The sequence below is a fragment of the Elephas maximus genome, chromosome 10 (genome assembly GCF_024166365.1).
Source record: "Elephas maximus indicus isolate mEleMax1 chromosome 10, mEleMax1 primary haplotype, whole genome shotgun sequence".
NCBI classification, from domain to species: Eukaryota; Metazoa; Chordata; class Mammalia; order Proboscidea; family Elephantidae; genus Elephas; species Elephas maximus.
The window spans coordinates 7,368,604-7,388,318 of NC_064828.1; the positions used below are offsets into that span (position 1 = coordinate 7,368,604).

At 42.6% G+C, this 19,715-nt stretch overlaps 1 protein-coding gene across 3 annotated transcripts in view; it reads right to left on the minus strand.

Annotated features, from left to right (window-relative positions):
• Positions 1–1,471: 1,471 nt before the first annotated feature.
• The window catches only part of SLC12A1 (solute carrier family 12 member 1), a 109,475-nt gene continuing 91,231 nt past the window's right edge, over positions 1,472–19,715 (minus strand). For all 3 annotated transcript variants that reach the window (XM_049897759.1, XM_049897758.1, XM_049897760.1), the window contains exons 20-26: positions 17,696–17,839; positions 13,760–13,891; positions 13,407–13,518; positions 11,335–11,421; positions 4,496–4,631; positions 2,848–2,915; positions 1,472–1,607 (exon numbers count right to left, since the gene is read on the minus strand). In XM_049897759.1, the coding sequence (XP_049753716.1) occupies positions 1,472–1,607; positions 2,848–2,915; positions 4,496–4,631; positions 11,335–11,421; positions 13,407–13,518; positions 13,760–13,891; positions 17,696–17,839 (815 nt within the window). The remainder of the gene's footprint in view (positions 1,608–2,847; positions 2,916–4,495; positions 4,632–11,334; positions 11,422–13,406; positions 13,519–13,759; positions 13,892–17,695; positions 17,840–19,715) is intronic.

Genomic DNA, 19,715 nt, shown 5'->3' on the forward strand with positions numbered 1-19,715 from the left:
ATAAGACTCAGTGGAGAAATGCGTTCTGTAAAATGGCCCTGGGTTTGGATTAGTGATGTCCTGCTGTTCTGCTTTGCAGTTGTTTCTCCTGTCATCCCTAGCATCTTTCTGAACTGAGAGGCTGCGACTTGGAAGCCCTGATCTGGAAGCTCGGCGTTAAACAGCCCTCAGCCAAGGTGGCTGGTTGGAAATCTCAGGCTCACATCTGACACACCATTACACTTAGTGCATTGACCTTGGTGACTGAAAAGTGAAAATACGACCTAAGGCAGAGCAAACAAATTTGAACACTTTTGTTTTAGGTTCATTTTTTTCCATATATTTTATCAGTTAGAATAAGCAGTCAAAACATATCACGGAAAAAAAATCAAGCCATTCATTAGGACAATTTTTGTTTTCTCAATGTGATTAAGTATTACAGGTGTACTAATACAAACAAGAAAAATCAATACCTGTGTATTCCAAATTCTGCAAGTTTCCTCCTTCTTATTTTAATTCTTCTTTTAAACTCATCTAATCACTCTATAAAGCAAGTGTGTGATTCAGGATATATTTCTTTATAATGGTTTGAAAATTTACGGTACTTGCATTTCAGTGAGACCTCTATAAAGACTTCATTCATGCTAACCACTTAATTAGAAAAAAAAATATGTGAAGTAATACTATGATGAAAATTTCAAAAGAATTAGTAGAGAAGATAACTGAAGTTTATATATTAAGAACAGAATACATTTCATTTCATCGCAGCGTATGTTTTCTTCTAACCCAACTAATGTACTTTTCAGTCAGCAGCAAAGAATTTAATTCATTACTAATGATCACTCCAATCGCTCTAAGTATATCATCTGTGTTACATTAAAAATCCTTACTTAGGTAACTGCTTTAAACATTTTGTAGACTGAAGCACTTCGTAAAGTTTTCAAATCTTCCTTGTAGATAAAAGCCTCTCAGGAGCCTAACCCAAAGAATAATCACATTTCCTACCAAGTTGGTCTTTACCTTTGATAACCTCCCATGGTTACCACACCAGCCTGTCAGTAGGCGTTATTGAGAACCTGCTGTGGGCTGAGGCCTAGTCAGGCTCTGGAAGCAAAACGCTGTAGAAACAAAAGCCTAAATTTGCCTGGAGATGCTTACAGTCAAGGTGGTGGTTTTCATGAATATAAACCAGCGTGGGTTTGCTTAATTTCTTATTTGTTTCTCAACATCAATGATAAAAGTGGTTTTTTTTGGCAGCGGCGGGGGAGGGCGGGGATAGCACTGGCTTTGAAACTCCCCTAAACTGATGGAAGGAGAAGAAAAAAGCTCCCATTAACTAATTAAAAAAAAAAGTAACAAAGTTTGTGTAGAACCTGGCAGCATAGTCTCCAGAAGTTTGAATACCCATCGGTCAGATTTACAACATAAAGTTCTGAAGCCTGTTTCTTAATTATTTGCACATAAAGTTAAAATGTATTTTAATCTTTCATCTTTAAGAATAAAATGTCAGGACGTTTTTGTGATTTCCTCTAACTAGTAAGACAGGAGGGAGGTTCTTCGTGAGGATTTCCAACCAAGCCATGTACAACAAATCCGATACAGATCCTTTTCTTGCCACCGGAAGACTCCTGACGGCGTTGGAGAAAAACAACAAAACTGAAAATTACTACAGGCAGCAACATCACTAGTGCTTCTGAGCTATTTAATAGCTAGTGGCCTGAAACTTTGTTACCCCCAGGCCCTAGCAAAAAATGACAGCCTTAAAATTATCTTGAGTATAGATATCGGAGCCCTGGTAGAGAAGTGGTTAAGAACTCAGGCTGCTAACCAAAAGGTCTGCAGTGTGAATCTCCGGGTCACTCCTTGGAAACCCTGTGGGGCAGTTCTCCTTTGTCCTATAGGGTCACTATGAGTTGGAATTGACTTGACGGCACACACCAAAAATAACAATAGATATTAAGCTGATGTATTTCTCAGATAATATAAATATCTGCAATCTAGAAAAATAGGCTTAGGTATTGTGGAAGATAGACAAAATAAAACTACAAATTTTAATTCTCCTTTAAGCAGAGAATTTGATCAACTAATCTTCCCTACCCATTTCCCCCCACCCCCGCCACCCTGCTTTTTTTTGTGGAAATCAACTTTCCAAATAGTTAAAAGGTTCTTATATTTGGGAGAAACCTCAGAAACCAGCTATTTGAACACTACCACCCAATTCAGGATACTATTCTAAAGCATCTTAGGAGAGTCCTCCAGACTAGATGTTGCTTGAAAACACATAGGAATGAGTTCATGAGATACAAATGTGAAAGTTTAAGATTTTCAAGTTTAGCTACCAACCTTCACGTAGATGTACATTGATATTTTCAGCAGGTGCGCCCCTAACATTGTTGGGGCCAGAGGGCAAAGAGAGAAAACGGAAAAACCCACTGCCCTTTTTCTCCTACCCTGGCCTGTCCCGGCCTTCTAGGGACCTCCTGAAGATGTGGGTGGACACTAGAGCCTCAAGAGAGCCTACCAGGGGAGAGGCCCAGTGGCAAACTTGGGGCTGGCTAAACAGAGAACTCCAGGGTCCCAGGTGCCTGGAGCATAGTCTGGAAGAGGAGTGTGGGTTCTAGGTGGGCCTATCCCCCTGACCCTGTGGGTGGGGCATGACTAATGGAAGGTCCAAACGAGGCCTCTAATGTCGATGGGCCCCAGTTGTCAAGGTCTCCGGGTGGCATTTATTTCCTCCACTTTCTAAAATCTCACATGCTCAAAATCTTTTTAACTTTCCATCTGAATAGTCATGAGCTTTTGAGCTGATTAACTCATCTGCCTTAAGACTCGCCTCTAACATTCTTAAATGTCTGCAGTGATACTTACAGGACAATGAGGTTAGCAGCTCTTGACTGCTCCTGTAAGAGTTCATTCAGTCGAACTTGGCGGTAACTCTGTGGACAACATTCAGATTTTATCGGAGACAGCTCTAGCAGAATGTATGGATGAGAATTTATATTCTGCCCTCAAATTATGGATGAACAAAAAACCTCATTTTAAAAAAAAATTACAATTATTTCATCATGTTTGGAAACTTAAAGTGTTTTAAAAACTCATGAGAAATCTTAGAAATGTAAAGAGCAGGATCAGATTGTCATTGTGCTGTACCAAAATCCACTGCTGTCAAGTTGATTCCAACTCATTGTGTCCCTATAGGACAGAGTATAACTGTCCCACAGTGCCCCACAGTGTTTCCAGGGCTGTCGTCTTTATGGAGGCAGACTGCCACATCCTTCTCCCATGGAGCGCTGGTGGGTTCAAACCACCAACTTTTCAGTTAGCAGCTGAACACTTTAACCACTATGCCACCAGGTACTATGGTACTATAAGGTCTTATTAAATTTTAGGGGAAAAGAGCAAGCAAACAACATGGATAAGAGTGAAAAGAAGGTTGGAATGGCCAGTTTTGGGGGACAGGTTTCATGCTAATTTGGTATCCTTAAGATTTATATTCTTAGTCTAGCTTTCTTTAAGCTCTCTGAATATTTTTTCAGGACAGGGGACTGGTTTCAACTAAGAAGCCACTTGAAGACTCACTTGCAAAAGTAACTACTTTGCAGTGATGAGAGAACTATTTATTACTATATTTCACTGGTTCAGAAACCCAGACTCAGAAAAATTGAGTGATTTGCTCAATCATATGAAAAGTCTTCATGAGAATTGGGCAGATTGTTACAGACAGAGTTTATGATTCCCAGTTCAGTAAGACTTCCGCTAAATCTAAAAGGCTTTTAGCATGGCTTGCTTTAATTTATTCCAAGTTTTCAACTCGTAAGGTCATTTATGTAGATTTTGCAGTTTATAGGTCTTTTCTTTGAATGTCCAATGCAGATGTCAATTCTTCTACCTAACCCTTGAGTCCTTGCTCTTTTCACAATCCTATCACTAACTTCTTTTTATCACTAACTTCACTGAGCTTGGGCCAGATGGGGAACTCCCACCTTCCTAGGCACTATAGAAAAACTACCCTATCTACCCTACAGCCTGTGTCCGATCCATCTTTCGCATTCACTGATCCAACCACAGTATGTCTTTTCTCAGATCCTGTGGTTAGTTTTCCATAGCGATCTTCATCAGGGTAAACTTCTTTGTTATTGTCTTCAATTGTGAGTCTGTCTACCTTCATTTGTCTACTCTGCACAGACGTTGACTTAAATTTTTCTAGACTGCAAGGTCTGTCTCCTGTTCTTTAAAATTAAATTTGAAGGGAGACACCACAATACGTACCTAAAATCTGTTGTTTAACTTAAAAAAAAAATTGACTTTACATAAACAATGAAAACAGTTTTCTGAATCCATTTGTCTGTATCCAGTAATATGATTGGAAAGCAGGTAAGAAATGCAGAAACCCTGGATCCTGAATATTGAAATTCTATATAATAGATTCATGACTTCTCAGCCTTTAAATTAACCACTGTTTCCTTTTTCAGCTTGTCAGACAGCAAAGCAAAAATGAAGGCAGCCAAGTCCTTACCTTTTCCTTGACCCCTTCCAGGGCTGCATCTGTAATTTTCCATGGAGTTTCTCTTTTTAATTTCTCAGCAGTTGTCAAATCTTTGCAGCTTTCATGGAGACGATAGGGTTCAATCATCTCTTCAAAGACTTTCCAGCTGAAATTGGAATTATAACAGAGGCCTCACAGTGGGAAACCAACTCATTATTTCACCCATACTCCAGGTATGACTGGTTCTACTGGCTGCAAATCAGAGCTGAATGTCATGCAAATCTTTTAAGAACTAACTACCTTTGCCTGGAACTTGCTGTGAGTAAAACCTTGGCTACGGTGCAGCCTCCCTGCCCAAGGAAAGGCCTTCATGTGTTTGAGGCTTTGTGAGCCTCCTAGGTATTAGATCCTGAATTTAAACACACAAACACAGAGATAGCAATTACACTGCAAAGCTATTTTCTGCATAGCGTAGTAAAAGACGGTTGTGGACACTTGAGACCATAAATGAGTTTCCATCTGCTTACTGTACAACTCTGTGGGAGACATTCATGCATTAATGTAGGAGACCAACTAGGTTCTTTGGGAGTTGGGTAGGGCTGCCTTCACCTTTAGGCCACATAGCAGCTCCCACTCATGGCAGGAGGTTGTGAGGAGAATAGCAAAGGCCTCTCTTGCTTAACGGTTATAGAACAATTTGTATGTTTGCTGCAAGTGATGCTGCCCTTGTCCTTCTGGTGTCTGGCATGTCCTGAAATTTTCAAATGGCTACTGTTCAGGTGCACTTCAGGGGGAAGACCAACAATCAATAACATTTTTATGATTAAAAATCTAAGGCCACTTTAGAGCAGCAAAAAAAGAAATTATTGGTAGATGATAAAACCAAGAGCAGTTTTTAAGAGCTGTAGAACATTTTTTAAATGGCTGAGAAATCTCATTCTTATCTTTCATAAGAACCTCAGATTTATTTTTAAAATGTCAATACAAAGCAGAGTTATAATTAATGACGATAGTTGTCTCCAGTACGCCACTTCAAGATGATCTCCGTTGAACAATGTTCTTTGGTTTTATATAATGTAACTTACTTATAATTCAATAACTTAGAAATGAGCAATAATTTGAATTGGTGTGCTGTTTAGTTAAGAAATTAAAATATGAAGCAATGAGTTCAATTATCAGTTAGTCTGATTTAAGATTCACAGCTAAATGTGCAGATTACAAAGGTGCAGGATTGACCTGCCAGCGTAACTTTGTTCAGGGACTGAGGAGACATTTAATGCACTGGATTTCTATGCACTGACTTATTTAGAAGTGTAGGCAAAGGCAGGGAAGGAATACGACAGATAGGCCCTATTATGCTTTCAGGGACACTAATCTTCTGATTTGCCAGTCCTTCCAACACTATCGTACCTCCCAAGGTCTTTGACAGTAGTCAGTGCAAAGGAAAGGAGGAAGCTTTGGATAGGAGAGCCTGTTCTCTTGCTCCAGGTCCTTCATTGTCCCTGTTAGCCTAGATAACCTCGCCTGTAGAAGGAGGGTAACAATGGCCGCTTGGAACTGGCAGGAGAAACAGTGTACCAACTTGGGCTACAGTGTTCTGAAAAGTGTGCTGTGCTCTGTAAAAGAAAACAGATACTATCTTAACAGCCACAAGGACTGAGGTTAAGAATCAAGAAGTTCTCTGTTGAAGCTACATACACTTATTTTGATCAGGATGAGTTTTCTTCACATTTCAGCCTTGTCCTTGTTAGAAAGCACAGCACAAAACTGGTTTCCTAAAGAAAATAAGGTGGAACTCAGGTTGATGGTCGTCTCTCTGGCATCCATACTAGGATTTCCCTATCGAAGTGTGGGTGGGACAGACTCCATTCCAACTTTAGCCACTCAGCACAATCCCATCCCCTCTGCCAGAGTGAATGGATGGGCACATAACCCAGGTAGCAGGGACAGATTACCCAATAAGCAAGGTAAGCAAGTGCTTAGGGCATCAAAAAACAGTTGTCCAAAGCAAAGATCCATAGATGCCAAGGAGATAGGACACAAGGAAAAGCAAGTGCCACAGTGAAAGGGTACTGGCAGGGCACTAAAACTGATACCATCTCCAGTGCGTGAAAATGTGCCAGCCAGAAATAAAGTTCATGCAGGGTCATGAGAGTGCCCAAAAGCAAGGTTGTTTAAGCTACGAGGTGCCTACCACTTCAACACCTTCGTTGACATCTGTCCTATGGTTTGAATGGGTGAGTAAGCAGAGGAGGGGGCACCACACATTACCAGTGTTTGGGCCCTCGCATGCCTTAATCTGGCCCTGCCAAGTAGGCTGGAACCAATAGGCACCCAGCATTGCTCTGGTCACAGTGAATGGCACAGTGGCTTAGGCTGGTGCGACTCGAATGAAGCCCAGGACCTGAGTTCAGAGATGGGTAAGAGATACACTTTCTCTCCCACTGAACATAAATGCTTAAGTATGTAGTCCTGGTTGCTATTGGCAGTCATCTTGTTTCCATAAGCTAAATCACCCTTGGTTGATGCTTTTACAATGGAAGACAGAGTAGAAAGACCAAAAAAGAATTAGTCCTTGACTACAAAATAAAGCTTCCAGATCAAGCTTTGCCTGAAAGTCAAACTACGCTTGGATTTTTTGGTATGTTTGTCAATGATTTCCACTACGTAAGTCACTATTGTAGAAGCCCTGGTTAAGCGCTTGTCTGCTAACTGAAAGGTTGGTGTTTCAAACCCACCAGTGGCTCCGTGGGAGAAAATACCTGGTGATCTGCTCCCATAAAGATAACATTCTAGGAGACCCTACACTGTAGTTCTACCCTGTCCTATAGGGCTTCTATGACTCAGAATCAACTCGATGGCGCAGAACAATGATAAGTCAATATGAATTAGGCTTTCTTTTACTTGCAATTGAAACACGCAAAGTGGCACAGTGGGTTATAATGAGGCTGTATTTGCCCATTTTTTTTTCTCTTTGCTCTAACTACTCTTTGTCTATGTTCATCTTTATTCTTCACCCTAAGGCTCATCCCTGACCTGGCCATTGCTTTCCCATTTTCCTCGCTAAGCGATCCAAAGGTAGTGCAGAATTTCTATTTCAATTTTCCATAAATCTGGTTTTTCTAACAAATAATTTTTAATTGATCCTACAGTAAACCAAGTATTACCTGCTATTGAATATGTGAGAATTAATTCATTTTTAAAATGAACTAATATCTGCCTGCTTTTCTCAACCTTATTCTTCTTAAAAACAAAGTTTAAAAAAATTTTGAATTACATACATTTTTTCCCGTAAGTTCATTTGAGTTCTTCTCTCAAAATAATACAATAGTTTTTATGACTACTCTATCATCTTTAAAGTAAAGTATCTAGTTAATTGCTTCCAGTTTCTCTTTGATTTCCATATAGATTTTTGTCTTTTCTGGCCTATGACTTTTAATTCAGTCTATATGATAAAAAATGAAATATAACCACAAGAGCATTTCAGTTCCTCCTGGCTCAGTTATTTTCTTATTAACTTTGCTTTTGTACTCCTTCACCCTTCCCTTGCCATATCTGTAGATAATGTTTCTATGAAAAACTGTCCCCATCAAAGCTGACAGATGCTTTGTAGGTAGTTGAAAGGTTTACTAAAGGCAATTTGAAAGGTTTACTAAAGGCAATTTGAGGGCGTTTAATATTGTCCTCAAACATGGAAATCATTGACCAACTATTTTGTGTTGTGTAGCACCTGGTGATTGAGTGACCAAGAAACAAAAGTGATCAGGAGACAGTTGTTAATGGCAGATGAGGGCTGCTCAGCCAAGAAGGCCCACCTGGAGGCTGAAACGGCCAGTGCTCCACTCTCTAAACCTTGTGTCCTGGTACCTGGGCCCAGGGCTGCATCAGCCTGGAGGAAGAGCTCTTAATCTAGCTGGACTGCCCCAGGAGTGGCCTTTTCCTAATTGTCACAAAGTGCAGGGTGTGCTACCAGTGGCTATCTGTGATATTTACTGAAGAGGCCATTCCTTGTTTGTTCTAAAAGAAAGTTACCTTCATGGATTGGAACAGCTATCACCAACATCAGGTACGTGACTGTCTTACAAAGTAACAGGGTATCAGTTGTAATGACAGTAACAGCAGAAGTAAGGCTGAAGGAAGGAGGATGGCCTTCTAGCATCCCTCTCCTTGGTGGCCTCATGTCTTCACACTAGTGCAAGGATTCTTAACTTCATTAAGAGTAGATGTTTTATTATTATTATTTTGCATCTTCTTCAAGATCTTGAAATATCAGAGGGAAAAATCTCCACAATCGCGATAGCGAATTCGTTTTTTTCCTTAGGAAGGAAAGTAGATCTCTTCATCACAGGATGATAAGAATACATGAGAAGCGGCAATTTAAAATGCCATCTAAAAATAAAACTTAGACACCAGGTCAAAAGCAAGAATTCCCAGGCCCTTTGTTTCTTAATGCTATCCGTAGAGTTTCGCTCCCTGAGAAGAGAAAGCAAGGGCACGAGGGTCAGGGTAGATGACATGTCCAGGCCATGATGGGCTCTCAAAGAATGAAGAGGTGTGGTTAGTGGAAGAGGTCCACCAGCATCCTCAGGGACAGGAGACAGAGGACGGGTATGCAGGGACAGTGATTGTGGCAGCCGAGCAGAGATTGGTGTGAAGGAAAGGAAAGGAAATAGGGCTTGGTAAAGAAACCAGACTGATAGATCAAGAGCAAAGGAATGTAGGAACAAGGAAGTCGGCAAGCCCAGACAGTTCTTAGCTACTGATAAGGCAAATAGCAGCAAGAAGTATTTGGATACAAGAAGTAAGTGACTGATTTGTGACCAGCACTGAGCCAAGGCTTGCAGAAAATTGAGTCAGTAGGGGACACAGTGACCAATCTCTAGACAACAGAAAATGGCCCTACGTTTAAGGAGCCCTGGGACACAGTGGTTAAGCACTCGACTGCTAACTGAAAGGTTGTCAGTTCGAACCCACCAGCCACAGGAGAATGATGTGGCAGTCTGCTTTTGTAAAGATTATGGCCTTGGAAACCCCAGGGGGAAGTTTTGCTCTGTCCTACAGGGTTGCTATGAGTCAGAATCGACTAGACAGTGATGGGTGATGGGTAGGCCCTACACTTGCTGAGCACTGGCCATCTCTGCCTCATTGCTCGGTGGCACATGCCAGGAAATCACTGGACCTGCTGTGTTATAACAGACAATTGCATTTTCACCAATTAGAGCCATAAGATGAGCCCCTTTGATCATATCACTGCAAATGGCGAAAGACCAGTGACTTAGGGAATTAAAATTTTTTAAATGAAAAGTGGATGACTCCCTGAGATTATTGCATGAAAACTCAGTTCATGTCAGAGTGTTAATTCCATTTACCAAAGAGAATGATAAAGGTCTTCTTAATACTTCCTAAGTCTTTGTAATTGTAAAAATACAGGAACGTGAGGCATTAGAGGCATGTAGGATGTAAGGAGATACCACAAAGTTATAACTCAGGACAACCCTCTGGCTTACAACTTTCTTATTACAGTTAAGTAGTTTTGCAAAAACCATTTTAACTGACCATGGACATGAGTCCTCCAAGAACATGAATTTCAAGTTTGCTCTATTGTCAGTGAGGATGCATTTTAAATCCGAATAATTTTTAGTCAGCTATTAATCACATACAGGATAACAATAAATTGAAGGAAGGGAAGAGGCAAGAAGGCTGGAGAAGAGTAAGGGTTGGAATTATAAACCCTCAGAATTGCCGAAGAAGGAAAAATGGTAGCCAACAGAAATGGGAAGAGGCCTGAGAGGACAGCGAGGCAGTGGGACATTCTGAGACCTTCATGTCGGCCCCTTCGCCTTGGAGGCCCCACTCCACACCAAATCTAACGCACTGAACTGAATCCAGGTGAAACAGTAAATTGGATTTTGGGCTGTAAACAGTTGAAAACGTCTTATAATTATGCTTCTGAAAAGCTTTAACTCGAAGTAGTTCATTTAATTTACAATCAGCTGGGTTTTCAGACAATCTTCTTGTACCCTTGGGGACACCAGTGATAATCTAACCCTACAAATTGTTTCCAAATATCATGGACTTCATAAATTTAGCAATTAACGGGGACTAAAGTGGTGTTTGGTTTTTAAGACATTTAAATAATTATTATGTAAATTTTGCAGTTTGCTTTTTTATTTTGGAGCCAATGCATTTCCGTGCCAGCTTCAAACAGTCTTAAGAAGCCTCCCAAGAGTTCACCGGCGCTCAGCTCTGGAAGGCACAAGTGGTTAAGTGCTCGACCACCAAGATTGGCAGTTCAAACCCACCCAGAGGCAGCTTGGAAGAAGGGCCTGGTGATCTACTTCCGAAAAGTCACAGCTGTGAGAATCCTGTGAAGCCCAGTTCTACTCTGACATAGATGGGGTCGTCATGAGTTCTAATGGATTTGGCGCAATTAGTGCCTGAAAGTTAAAGTGACCGTGGAGGGTAGGCACTGTCATTGTGCCGAGAAGACACAAGCCGTCTCCACATCTTCTCCATCAGAGCTCCCACCTGGAATGCACTTTGAATAACAAGAACTTGCACAGGCAGCTCCCGAGGGGCAGTGCGACCTTGGGATTCCCACGACCCTTGCCACCCCAGAAACAAAGAGCACGCAGGGAAACTCTAAAATGCTCAGTACCCTGTGTTTTCACAGTTTCACTGTAAACTCTTTCTTCCCATTGGAATGCACTCCATGGCTCTGTGTCCTGTTTATTTAAAGCCCCTTTTATAATATTCTTCCAGGAAGTCACTGGAGCAAACACGTCACATTTTTATTCTTTGATAATCAGCACAGATGAGAATGAGAGAGTCCCATGGTTGAACACAGGCTCTTGTTAAATGTTTCATACCTCTCTTTGTTTGGCTTAACGTTGATGTCACCAATGATATGGATTTCTGCAAATTTTATTCTAAATTTGCTCAGAAGAGAAGCCATTCTGAAAATATAAGAGAGAAGCACTTCATCATTGCATATTTAACTATTTTCAGTCAAAGAGTTTGGGTGTTTGAGTTAAGATATCAAAGGCAATCAGGTCTAATTTTGACTTAGCTTTCAGACAAGCTAACTGAGTAGTGTTTGATTTTCATGACAGTGCTTGATGGACACATTAAATGTGGACCAAGCTATTCCAAGGAAGACAAATGAAACTCATGTAGGTGCAGACACGAGAAGTAGCAAACCAGCTACGCATTCACATTTCAAAGAGACTAATTCAAAGCTGTCCATATTTTTGTCTCATTTGAAAGAAAGAGCAAATTTTAGCAGTTCTTGACTATTGTTGATCATTTTTATAGCATTACTGAGAAACTACTGGCAAACGAATAATTATGTAATTATATGTGGTTGTATATTGGAGGTTTTTTCCAGAAAATGAATAATTTTTATACAATTTCAAAGTTGCAAAAAAATTGCAGGAATACCACCAAGAACTCTGACTTCGCAATTGTTGCTGTGTGCTCCGTTTATCACTCTCCCCGCGTCTCTCTCTGCCTCTCTAGCTGCCTTTTTAGAGGATGTTGTAGATAGCACGCCCTTTTGCCTCGAAATGTTTCAGTGAGTATTTCCAAAGAACAGGGACATTCTCTTATACAACCAGAGGACTTTTTTTTTTTTAAATCAGAAAGTTTAACATTGATGGCATACAATTATCTAATCCACAAACCATTTTCAATTTTATCAGTTGTCTCTACACAATCCTGGAGGTTTTAAGAAAATATGAATTATTGTAGCCATCATGCTCATTTTCATTTTAATATACCTTTCTTTAGGAGAACTTGAACATATATAATATTAATATATGTGAATATTATATTACTTCAAGAGAACACAAATAAAAATATAATATGAATATATATGTATAGATACATCCCCATTTATATATAGATACATCCCCATAGCCACAGAATGATCAACGCACTCACATCCTCCTAAGAGGGAGGAGAAATTGCTCAATGACAGCCAGTCGTTGTTTTGTGACATATGGAGAAGGGCTCAGGTTTAAACGTGCCCTGCGGGACCCAGAGGTGCTGAAAGTCATCCTGCAGATTTCCACCAGAGATCTCTGAATGTACCACAAGCACGGGGCACTTGGTATTCCCACAACTACACATCAGCTCTCCATGGCTAAATTTAACGAGAAAGAGGAAGACTTACACCATGGGATTTTTTTTTTTTTTAATTAAAAGGGATCTCTATAGTCATCCATTTTAATTTTTTCAAAGTACAAATGAGAACCTGGAGACTCAGGTATGTTTAGTGACTCTTATAAAGTCCTGGAGCACCTGGTGGCATAGTGGTTAAGCGCTCGGCTGCTAACCAAGAAGTTAGCAGTTCAAATCCACTGGCTGTTCTTTGGAAACCCTACAGGGCAGTTCTACTCTGTCCTATAGGGTCACTATGAGTCTGAATCCATTCAACAGCAGTGGGTTTAGTTTTGGTTTTTGGAGCTAGGTGGTGGTGGGGTTGGGAGAAGGACCCATGATTAGTCTCTCAGCCTCTCAGTTTAGCTCTCTTTAAGTGTGCTGTGTAGAGTGGCTGCCTCGAGTTAACAAGTTTGGATCTCCCGGAAGAAAACTATTGGGAACAAATTCCTTCAGGCTCTTCCTTTCTTGGATATACTTACTAGTCAGAACAAAATAAACATTATACAAAACAATGATACCCTCGTTCAAGACAGAAGATGAGGATTCATGCAAAATTTCTTTTGAAAGCATTTGTGCAGGGAATAAGAGAAGTTGAATACAATCATCAGAAAAATTACACAGATAATTTATTGACCAGAAAACTAAGTAAACAGAAGATCTATTATGGTGACTTTGTCTTTAAATCTGTTGTGCTTCAGAGTTACTTGAAAAAATGATAAAAATTACCATTACCATAACAAGCATCTTAAACCATCTAACATAGTGATAAACTGCTTACGCAATTTTTTCTTCTTCGATGCGGTTGACCTTCCCTCCAACATAGATTCTTAATTTACAGTCTTTCCATTTTTTTCTGATGGTCAAGATATAGGGGATAAGGAGTGTCAACCCTGGAATAAAAAGTAAATGATGACAGAAAGGACGAGTCTGTCTAACTGAAAGGATATGATAGTCCTACATCTTAATGCATGCCCACACTCATCGTTCCTAAAAAATTTAGAATCTTTGCAGAATACAGAAATGTGATTCTTTACCTGGTAGAATTTTCAGATACCTTCCCATGCAGTTTGTTTAATTTATCAGCATAGAAAATCTGCTCCCTAGTGTATATTCTGGAATTTTTTTTTTTACCTCCATCATCAAATAACCACCAAACATCAATTGTGCCTTTTCCTTGCTTCTTTTTAAATTGGGTGCTGGCTTCTACCAGCTTCTGGTTGAACTCCCCGACATGCACCGACTGAATTGTGTTAATGCTGCTGCCTGAAATGAAAGAGAAGGTGATGCATCTATTTGTCTCTCGAGGGCAGAAACAAAACCACTTTCCAAGAAATCCATTGACGACAACAGAGGAAGGGTCAGGAATTTATAAGTGGTTTTCATACCTATAGACAAATTATGACCTCTATTCAAAAAAAAATTTTTTTTTTTTTATTATCTGAAAAGGAGAGATAAAGTTCGAATCCCACAATAATTTAGATCACCTTCAATGGCTTAATAAACATCTGAGACTGGCTTTATGACCACAGTTTTCATTATAAAGCTGTAGATTATTTTCAGATACTTAGTAATCGGTCCCACAGTTGGAATTATTATTCAGGTGTGTAACAATGCCAAATTATCTAATACTGTCCCAGTTTTTCCAAATTTCATATATAAATGGATTTAATAATCTTTCAGGTTTACGTGAAAGTAGAGCATGCGGTGATTGCCTCTAGAGGTAAGCAATGGGATCAGAAGTATTCCTTCATTAGAGAATTCACTCATTTGAGTATAATTTTGGTGTGAATTCCATGAATGTCTGCATTATAAGGGTTGGCAAGGACCATGAATGTCTTGGCTCTCCACGACCTTTTGGCCCCATGGTCAGCCTGCCTTCCTCCTCTGTTTTCTTTTCCAGGAATCTTGTGAAGCTAAGGTAAAGCCACTTGACCTCTTTGAATCTCTGCAAATGAGATGGAAAAAAGCCAGGAAATATGGAAAGACAAAATACCTCTTACTTGAGTTATAATTAAGGGTGCATATAAAATACTAACAAAAAAATTTCTTTAAAGCAATTCCACGGTAACATACATGCAATGAGAGTGTACCATGGGACTAAGACCATGTCTGCGCAAACCTCTGTTCCTACCTGCCAGTAGGTGTTTCTTTGCCACACTACACATTGTTTCTCATTTCCACCTCTTTGAAAGTTGCGACTTCATTGCTCCTTTCAAAGAGACAGTTCAGCTTAGAGGTTACAAGAGAGCTGACAGCCTCTTCAGAGTGTCCTCTCTGATCTAGGAGTTCTAAAAAACACTTTGTTCTGTCTTTCTCTGTTTCCCTGTTTTGTGTCAGTCAGTTCTGGAGCAATTATATTGTTTCTATAGCCCTAGGACCACTGAGGGAGAAAGCAAAGTTATTTACAAAATAGACTGGACTCTGCCCTCACTTACGTGCAAATCAGATCCGCAGAGGACTTTTTAGGAGTGCCTGGAATCAGAGTTGGTCCTGATCGAGAACTCAAAAGAGTTGTCAACCAGTGAAAACCCAGAGCAGTGACCAATCCTACTTTAGAGCTGTGTTTACAACTGCAGACTCTGAACATTGAGCATCTGTATCGCTTTCTGAACACACTGATGCTCAGAGAAGAGCATATTTGCCAAAGCAAGTACTGTGATGCAGAAACAGGCTTCTAGAATAAATAACAAGTCCTGCTTTCAGAGAAAAGGACTTGAATGCCCTCTCCCACCAGGTAGAGAACAGAGCTGAGCTCTGCCTTCTGAGCTTCCCATAGCGTTTTCAGACTGTACCACTGAATAGGGCAGATGCAATGGACAGTTAACTCTTCTCAGGAAGAAAACAAATCCTTGTAAAGAAAAGACAACAGTATTAGCATCCTGAACAATCTTATTTTAATTTTCACAGCGTGATCATCGTAATGTACCTCCAACTTTAGATTCCTAGAACATTTCATTTCCAGGTGAGCAGTGAGTAGGAGGCTCTCCCACAGCCCATGGGATATTCCGGGTACCTGAAAGTACCTCTAGTAAAAGAGGAGGGCAATGTTGGAATGCCCCACAATTTTCTGTAAATGTGTATATAAAATACTATAGTACAGGTGAGATTTCCTCCTGGGGCTACTGTAGGGAGGAATAAGGGGACACCCAAAGCTCTTACAATGTAGGACCTAGCCTTTTCAGAGTGCTGAGCATTTTACATGGCCTCTGTCAACCTAGACCAGTTTGGATCCTGACAGGAGACCCTCACAGGAAAGTGATCTTTCCCCTATGACTTCAGGAAGTAAGCGACACTCGGGCATGAAAGAAACGCATGTTAGCATTCCCATCTTCTACCAGCAGAGGTCGCTGTGCACCTCAGAAACTCAAATCAAACATGCAGTGTTTCTGGAAAGAAAGCAATTTTCAAAGAATCAGATGTTTGACTGAACCAACCGTTTATGAAACTATACAAATGCATAAGTAAAGCTCTCCCATCCCTTGGTCCTTGTCGCGAGGATGTACACCAGACGTTCAGAGATACGTGTCACTCAGCTGAAATTTACGAGACCGGCCACGAGGCCCTGCGCCAGCATTCTGGTGGATGCGAAGGGCGCTCTGCTGAAACGGAGCTTCTAGCTAGATCTCTCGTCTGCCCGTGCCGGCCGGCGTTCGGGCCCCCGGACCGGTGCCGGTCTACGTTCGGGCCCCCGGACCGGTGCCGGCCGGCGTTCGGGCCCCCGGACCGGTGCCGGCCGGCGTTCGGGCCCCCGGACCGGTGCCGGCCGGCGTTCGGGCCCCCGGACCGGTGCCGGCCGGCGTTCGGGCCCCCGGACCGGTGCCGGTCTACGTTCGGGCCCCCGGACCGGTGCCGGCCGGCGTTCGGGCCCCCGGACCGGTGCCGGTCTACATTCGGGCCCCCGGACCGGTGCCGGTCTACATTCGGGCCCCCGGACCGGTGCCGGCCGGCGTTCGGGCCCCCGGACCGGTGCCGGTCTACGTTCGGGCCCCCGGACCGGTGCCGGTCTACGTTCGGGCCCCCGGACCGGTGCCGGTCTGCGTTCGGGCCCCCGGACCGGTGCCGGTCTGCGTTCGGGCCCCCGGACCGGTGCCGGTCTGCGTTCGGGCCCCCGGACCTGTGCCGGTCTGCGTTCGGGCCCCCGGACCTGTGCCGGCCGGCGTTCGGGCCCCCGGACCGGTGCCGGTCTACATTCGGGCCCCCGGACCGGTGCCGGTCTACGTTCGGGCCCCCGGACCTGTGCCGGTCTACATTCGGGCCCCCGGACCGGTGCCGGTCTACATTCGGGCCCCCGGACCGGTGCCGGCCGGCGTTCGGGCCCCCGGACCTGTGCCGGCCGGCGTTCGGGCCCCCGGACCGGTGCCGGTCTACGTTCGGGCCCCCGGACCGGTGCCGGTCTACGTTCGGGCCCCCGGACCTGTGCCGGCCGGCGTTCGGGCCCCCGGACCTGTGCCGGTCTACATTCGGGCCCCCGGACCGGTGCCGGTCTACATTCGGGCCCCCGGACCGGTGCCGGCCGGCGTTCGGGCCCCTGAAGTGTCTGGTGGCGAGGGGATTGAGCAGTTTGGATATTGGCTTTTAAATTTCTATCCTCTTTTGCTCTTAACTAAGGAATTTCTTATTTTATGGCACTCAATCTACTTAAGCACTGTATGACTTCCAAACCAAAATTCTTATTTTATGATGAAGTTTTAACAGTAAGACGGTGAAGTCAAAACAATGATGCCGATTAAGGACAACGGCTTCTACTTTCTACCCATCCCATCTTCTCAAAACAAATGCCTTCTGGTCCCTTGCTACACTCAATTTTACCAATATCGTATGTGTTAACTTCAGTGTGTGTGTGGTTTTGAAAATATACACACCGAAACGTTCGCCAGCACAACTTCAATATTTACACTTCAGTGAGATTGCACACGTTTGTCCTGCTGTGCCCCATTCTCGCTATCCTTTTCCAAAACATCCTACCACGTTAACGTAAACTCAGTGGTAAGTTAGCTTATGATCCCAAAGATGCTCAAGGAGTTGCTCACCCTGTAATCTTTCCTGTAAAGACTGAAAAGCACTTACTTTTCTTCGGAGCTGGTTTAGTGATGTTCAGCTTGCCAGCTTTTTTAAACAAGCCCCGGAGGCCTCCGCTTCCTTCTTCACATTCATTATCCTTGATAGTGGCTTCCAGGGCCAGTCTCTCCTGTTCTAATCTCTCTAATTCTTCTGATAAGGGAAAAAAAAAAAACAAAAAAACACTTCCTTAACTTGAGCAACAAGTTTTCTAAGAACAATCTTATAAACTGTTTCACTATTAAAAATAGTGTATATATGTACAATAAAATACTACAAATGATATGAATTTTATAAATGATCATGAAAAAGTAATGTATTTCAGTCAATGATACTCTCAAGGTAACAACAAGTAGCTCAGAAAACAGCAATGTGTTAAGTTAGAATACATGAAATCACTGCGTCTTTATTTGTGAGGATAAGGGAGGCTATTGCACGTCATCTTTATTCACTGTCAGCACAAAACAAAACCAAACAAAAAACAGATTACTGTACATAAGATCTTCACACTGTAAGCCACTGATTTACCGACGTAACCTACTGGGTCAGCTGTTTCACGACTGGAAATGACAAAATTATACAAGTGCAGTGGGTTTATACCAAGTACTCAGCAATGCCTGCTAAATTGAAATCTAAAACGAGAGAGCAAGAATTAAAAGAAGATAACCAAACCTTGTAATAAACCAGCCTTGTGATAAACTCTACGGGTTCTGAATACAAATTACAGAGAAACATATCCAGCACTGATTCCTTCTAATAAGCAGCAAAGTGGGCCTGGGGGGTGCCCAAAACTAAAAAAATAAGTGCCGAGGGGTCCGTGTGTCTGCCAGAGGTGAATGTGTTAAAACAGGTCTCACAACACTGGGGTTTGGAACAAGAGTCAAGCTGTGCAAGGTCTCCTGTCCAGGTTAGACCCTCTCTCCAAACTTTTATGTTGCTTCTGGCTGCCTCTTATTTTTCCTGGGTTCTGATGGTGATGAAAAACTCCTAACTGCTATAGAATGCATTGAACTCCTTTCTGACCTCAACCCACGTTAAACCAAAAACCACACCCCTTGCCACCGACTTGATTCTGACTCACAGCGACCCCGTGTGTTACAGACTGGAAGTGCTCCGTTAGGTTTCCTTGCCTGTAGTCTTCACGGAAGCAGATCACCAGGTCTTTGTTTCGTGGCACTGCTAAGTGGGTTCATTTGAACCACCAACATTTCGGTTAGTAGTCGAGTGCAAACCGTTTGTTCCACCCAGGAACTTCCAACCCACTTTGGATGCGGTGCTAACAAGACTTAAATGAGTCACATGACTGTGCCCACGGCCTTCCTGCCCACACTGGGCGGGCAAGGTGGCACTCCTGTCAGACTCCGTCATCCTTTGCCTTCCAAGAACAGAGCCTCGGAAAATGAGTTGTTACTAGGAAGAGGGTAGAAAACTAGCTTCAGTGCTACAACGCACTGGTAAGACTTGTGCATGTCAGCCGTCGGAGCCTGTTGCCTTATCTGTCTGTGAAGTGAGGCTACACAAACTCTAGATTTATCAAGTACGTGCTAACTAAACCTGTCAGGAAAGTAGCATCCCAGACCGCGCGTTATCCAGCTACGGAGAGTTGTCTGGCCCCTTTCCAGGTCCTAGCAATTCATCTCTCACCAGTGGCACAAGATTTAAGGTCAGATCACCCATGTGATTTCTCTAAAGCTTCAAAGACTCTCAAGACCAACAGCTGTAGGAAATCTGAGAAACTAGACTGGCGGTGTTAAAGCTCGGGCAGGAGCTGCTTACCGCTGGCTCTGGAAAGGTGAGCACGGCTGCACTGCCCTGGAGGTCGTGACCGATTCCAACTCTGCTGCTGGTTTGATGTGACATGAGGCGAGTCAACTACTTTTTCTAGGCCTCAACCTTCCTGTCTGTGAAATGGAAAATTATAACCCTTCCCCTTTTCCACCTTCCCATCTTTGGAAAGAGAACACAGGATAGTTTCTGCAGGGTGCTTTGCAGCTCCTTAAAGGTCAAAACAGGTCCCTGTACAGGCACT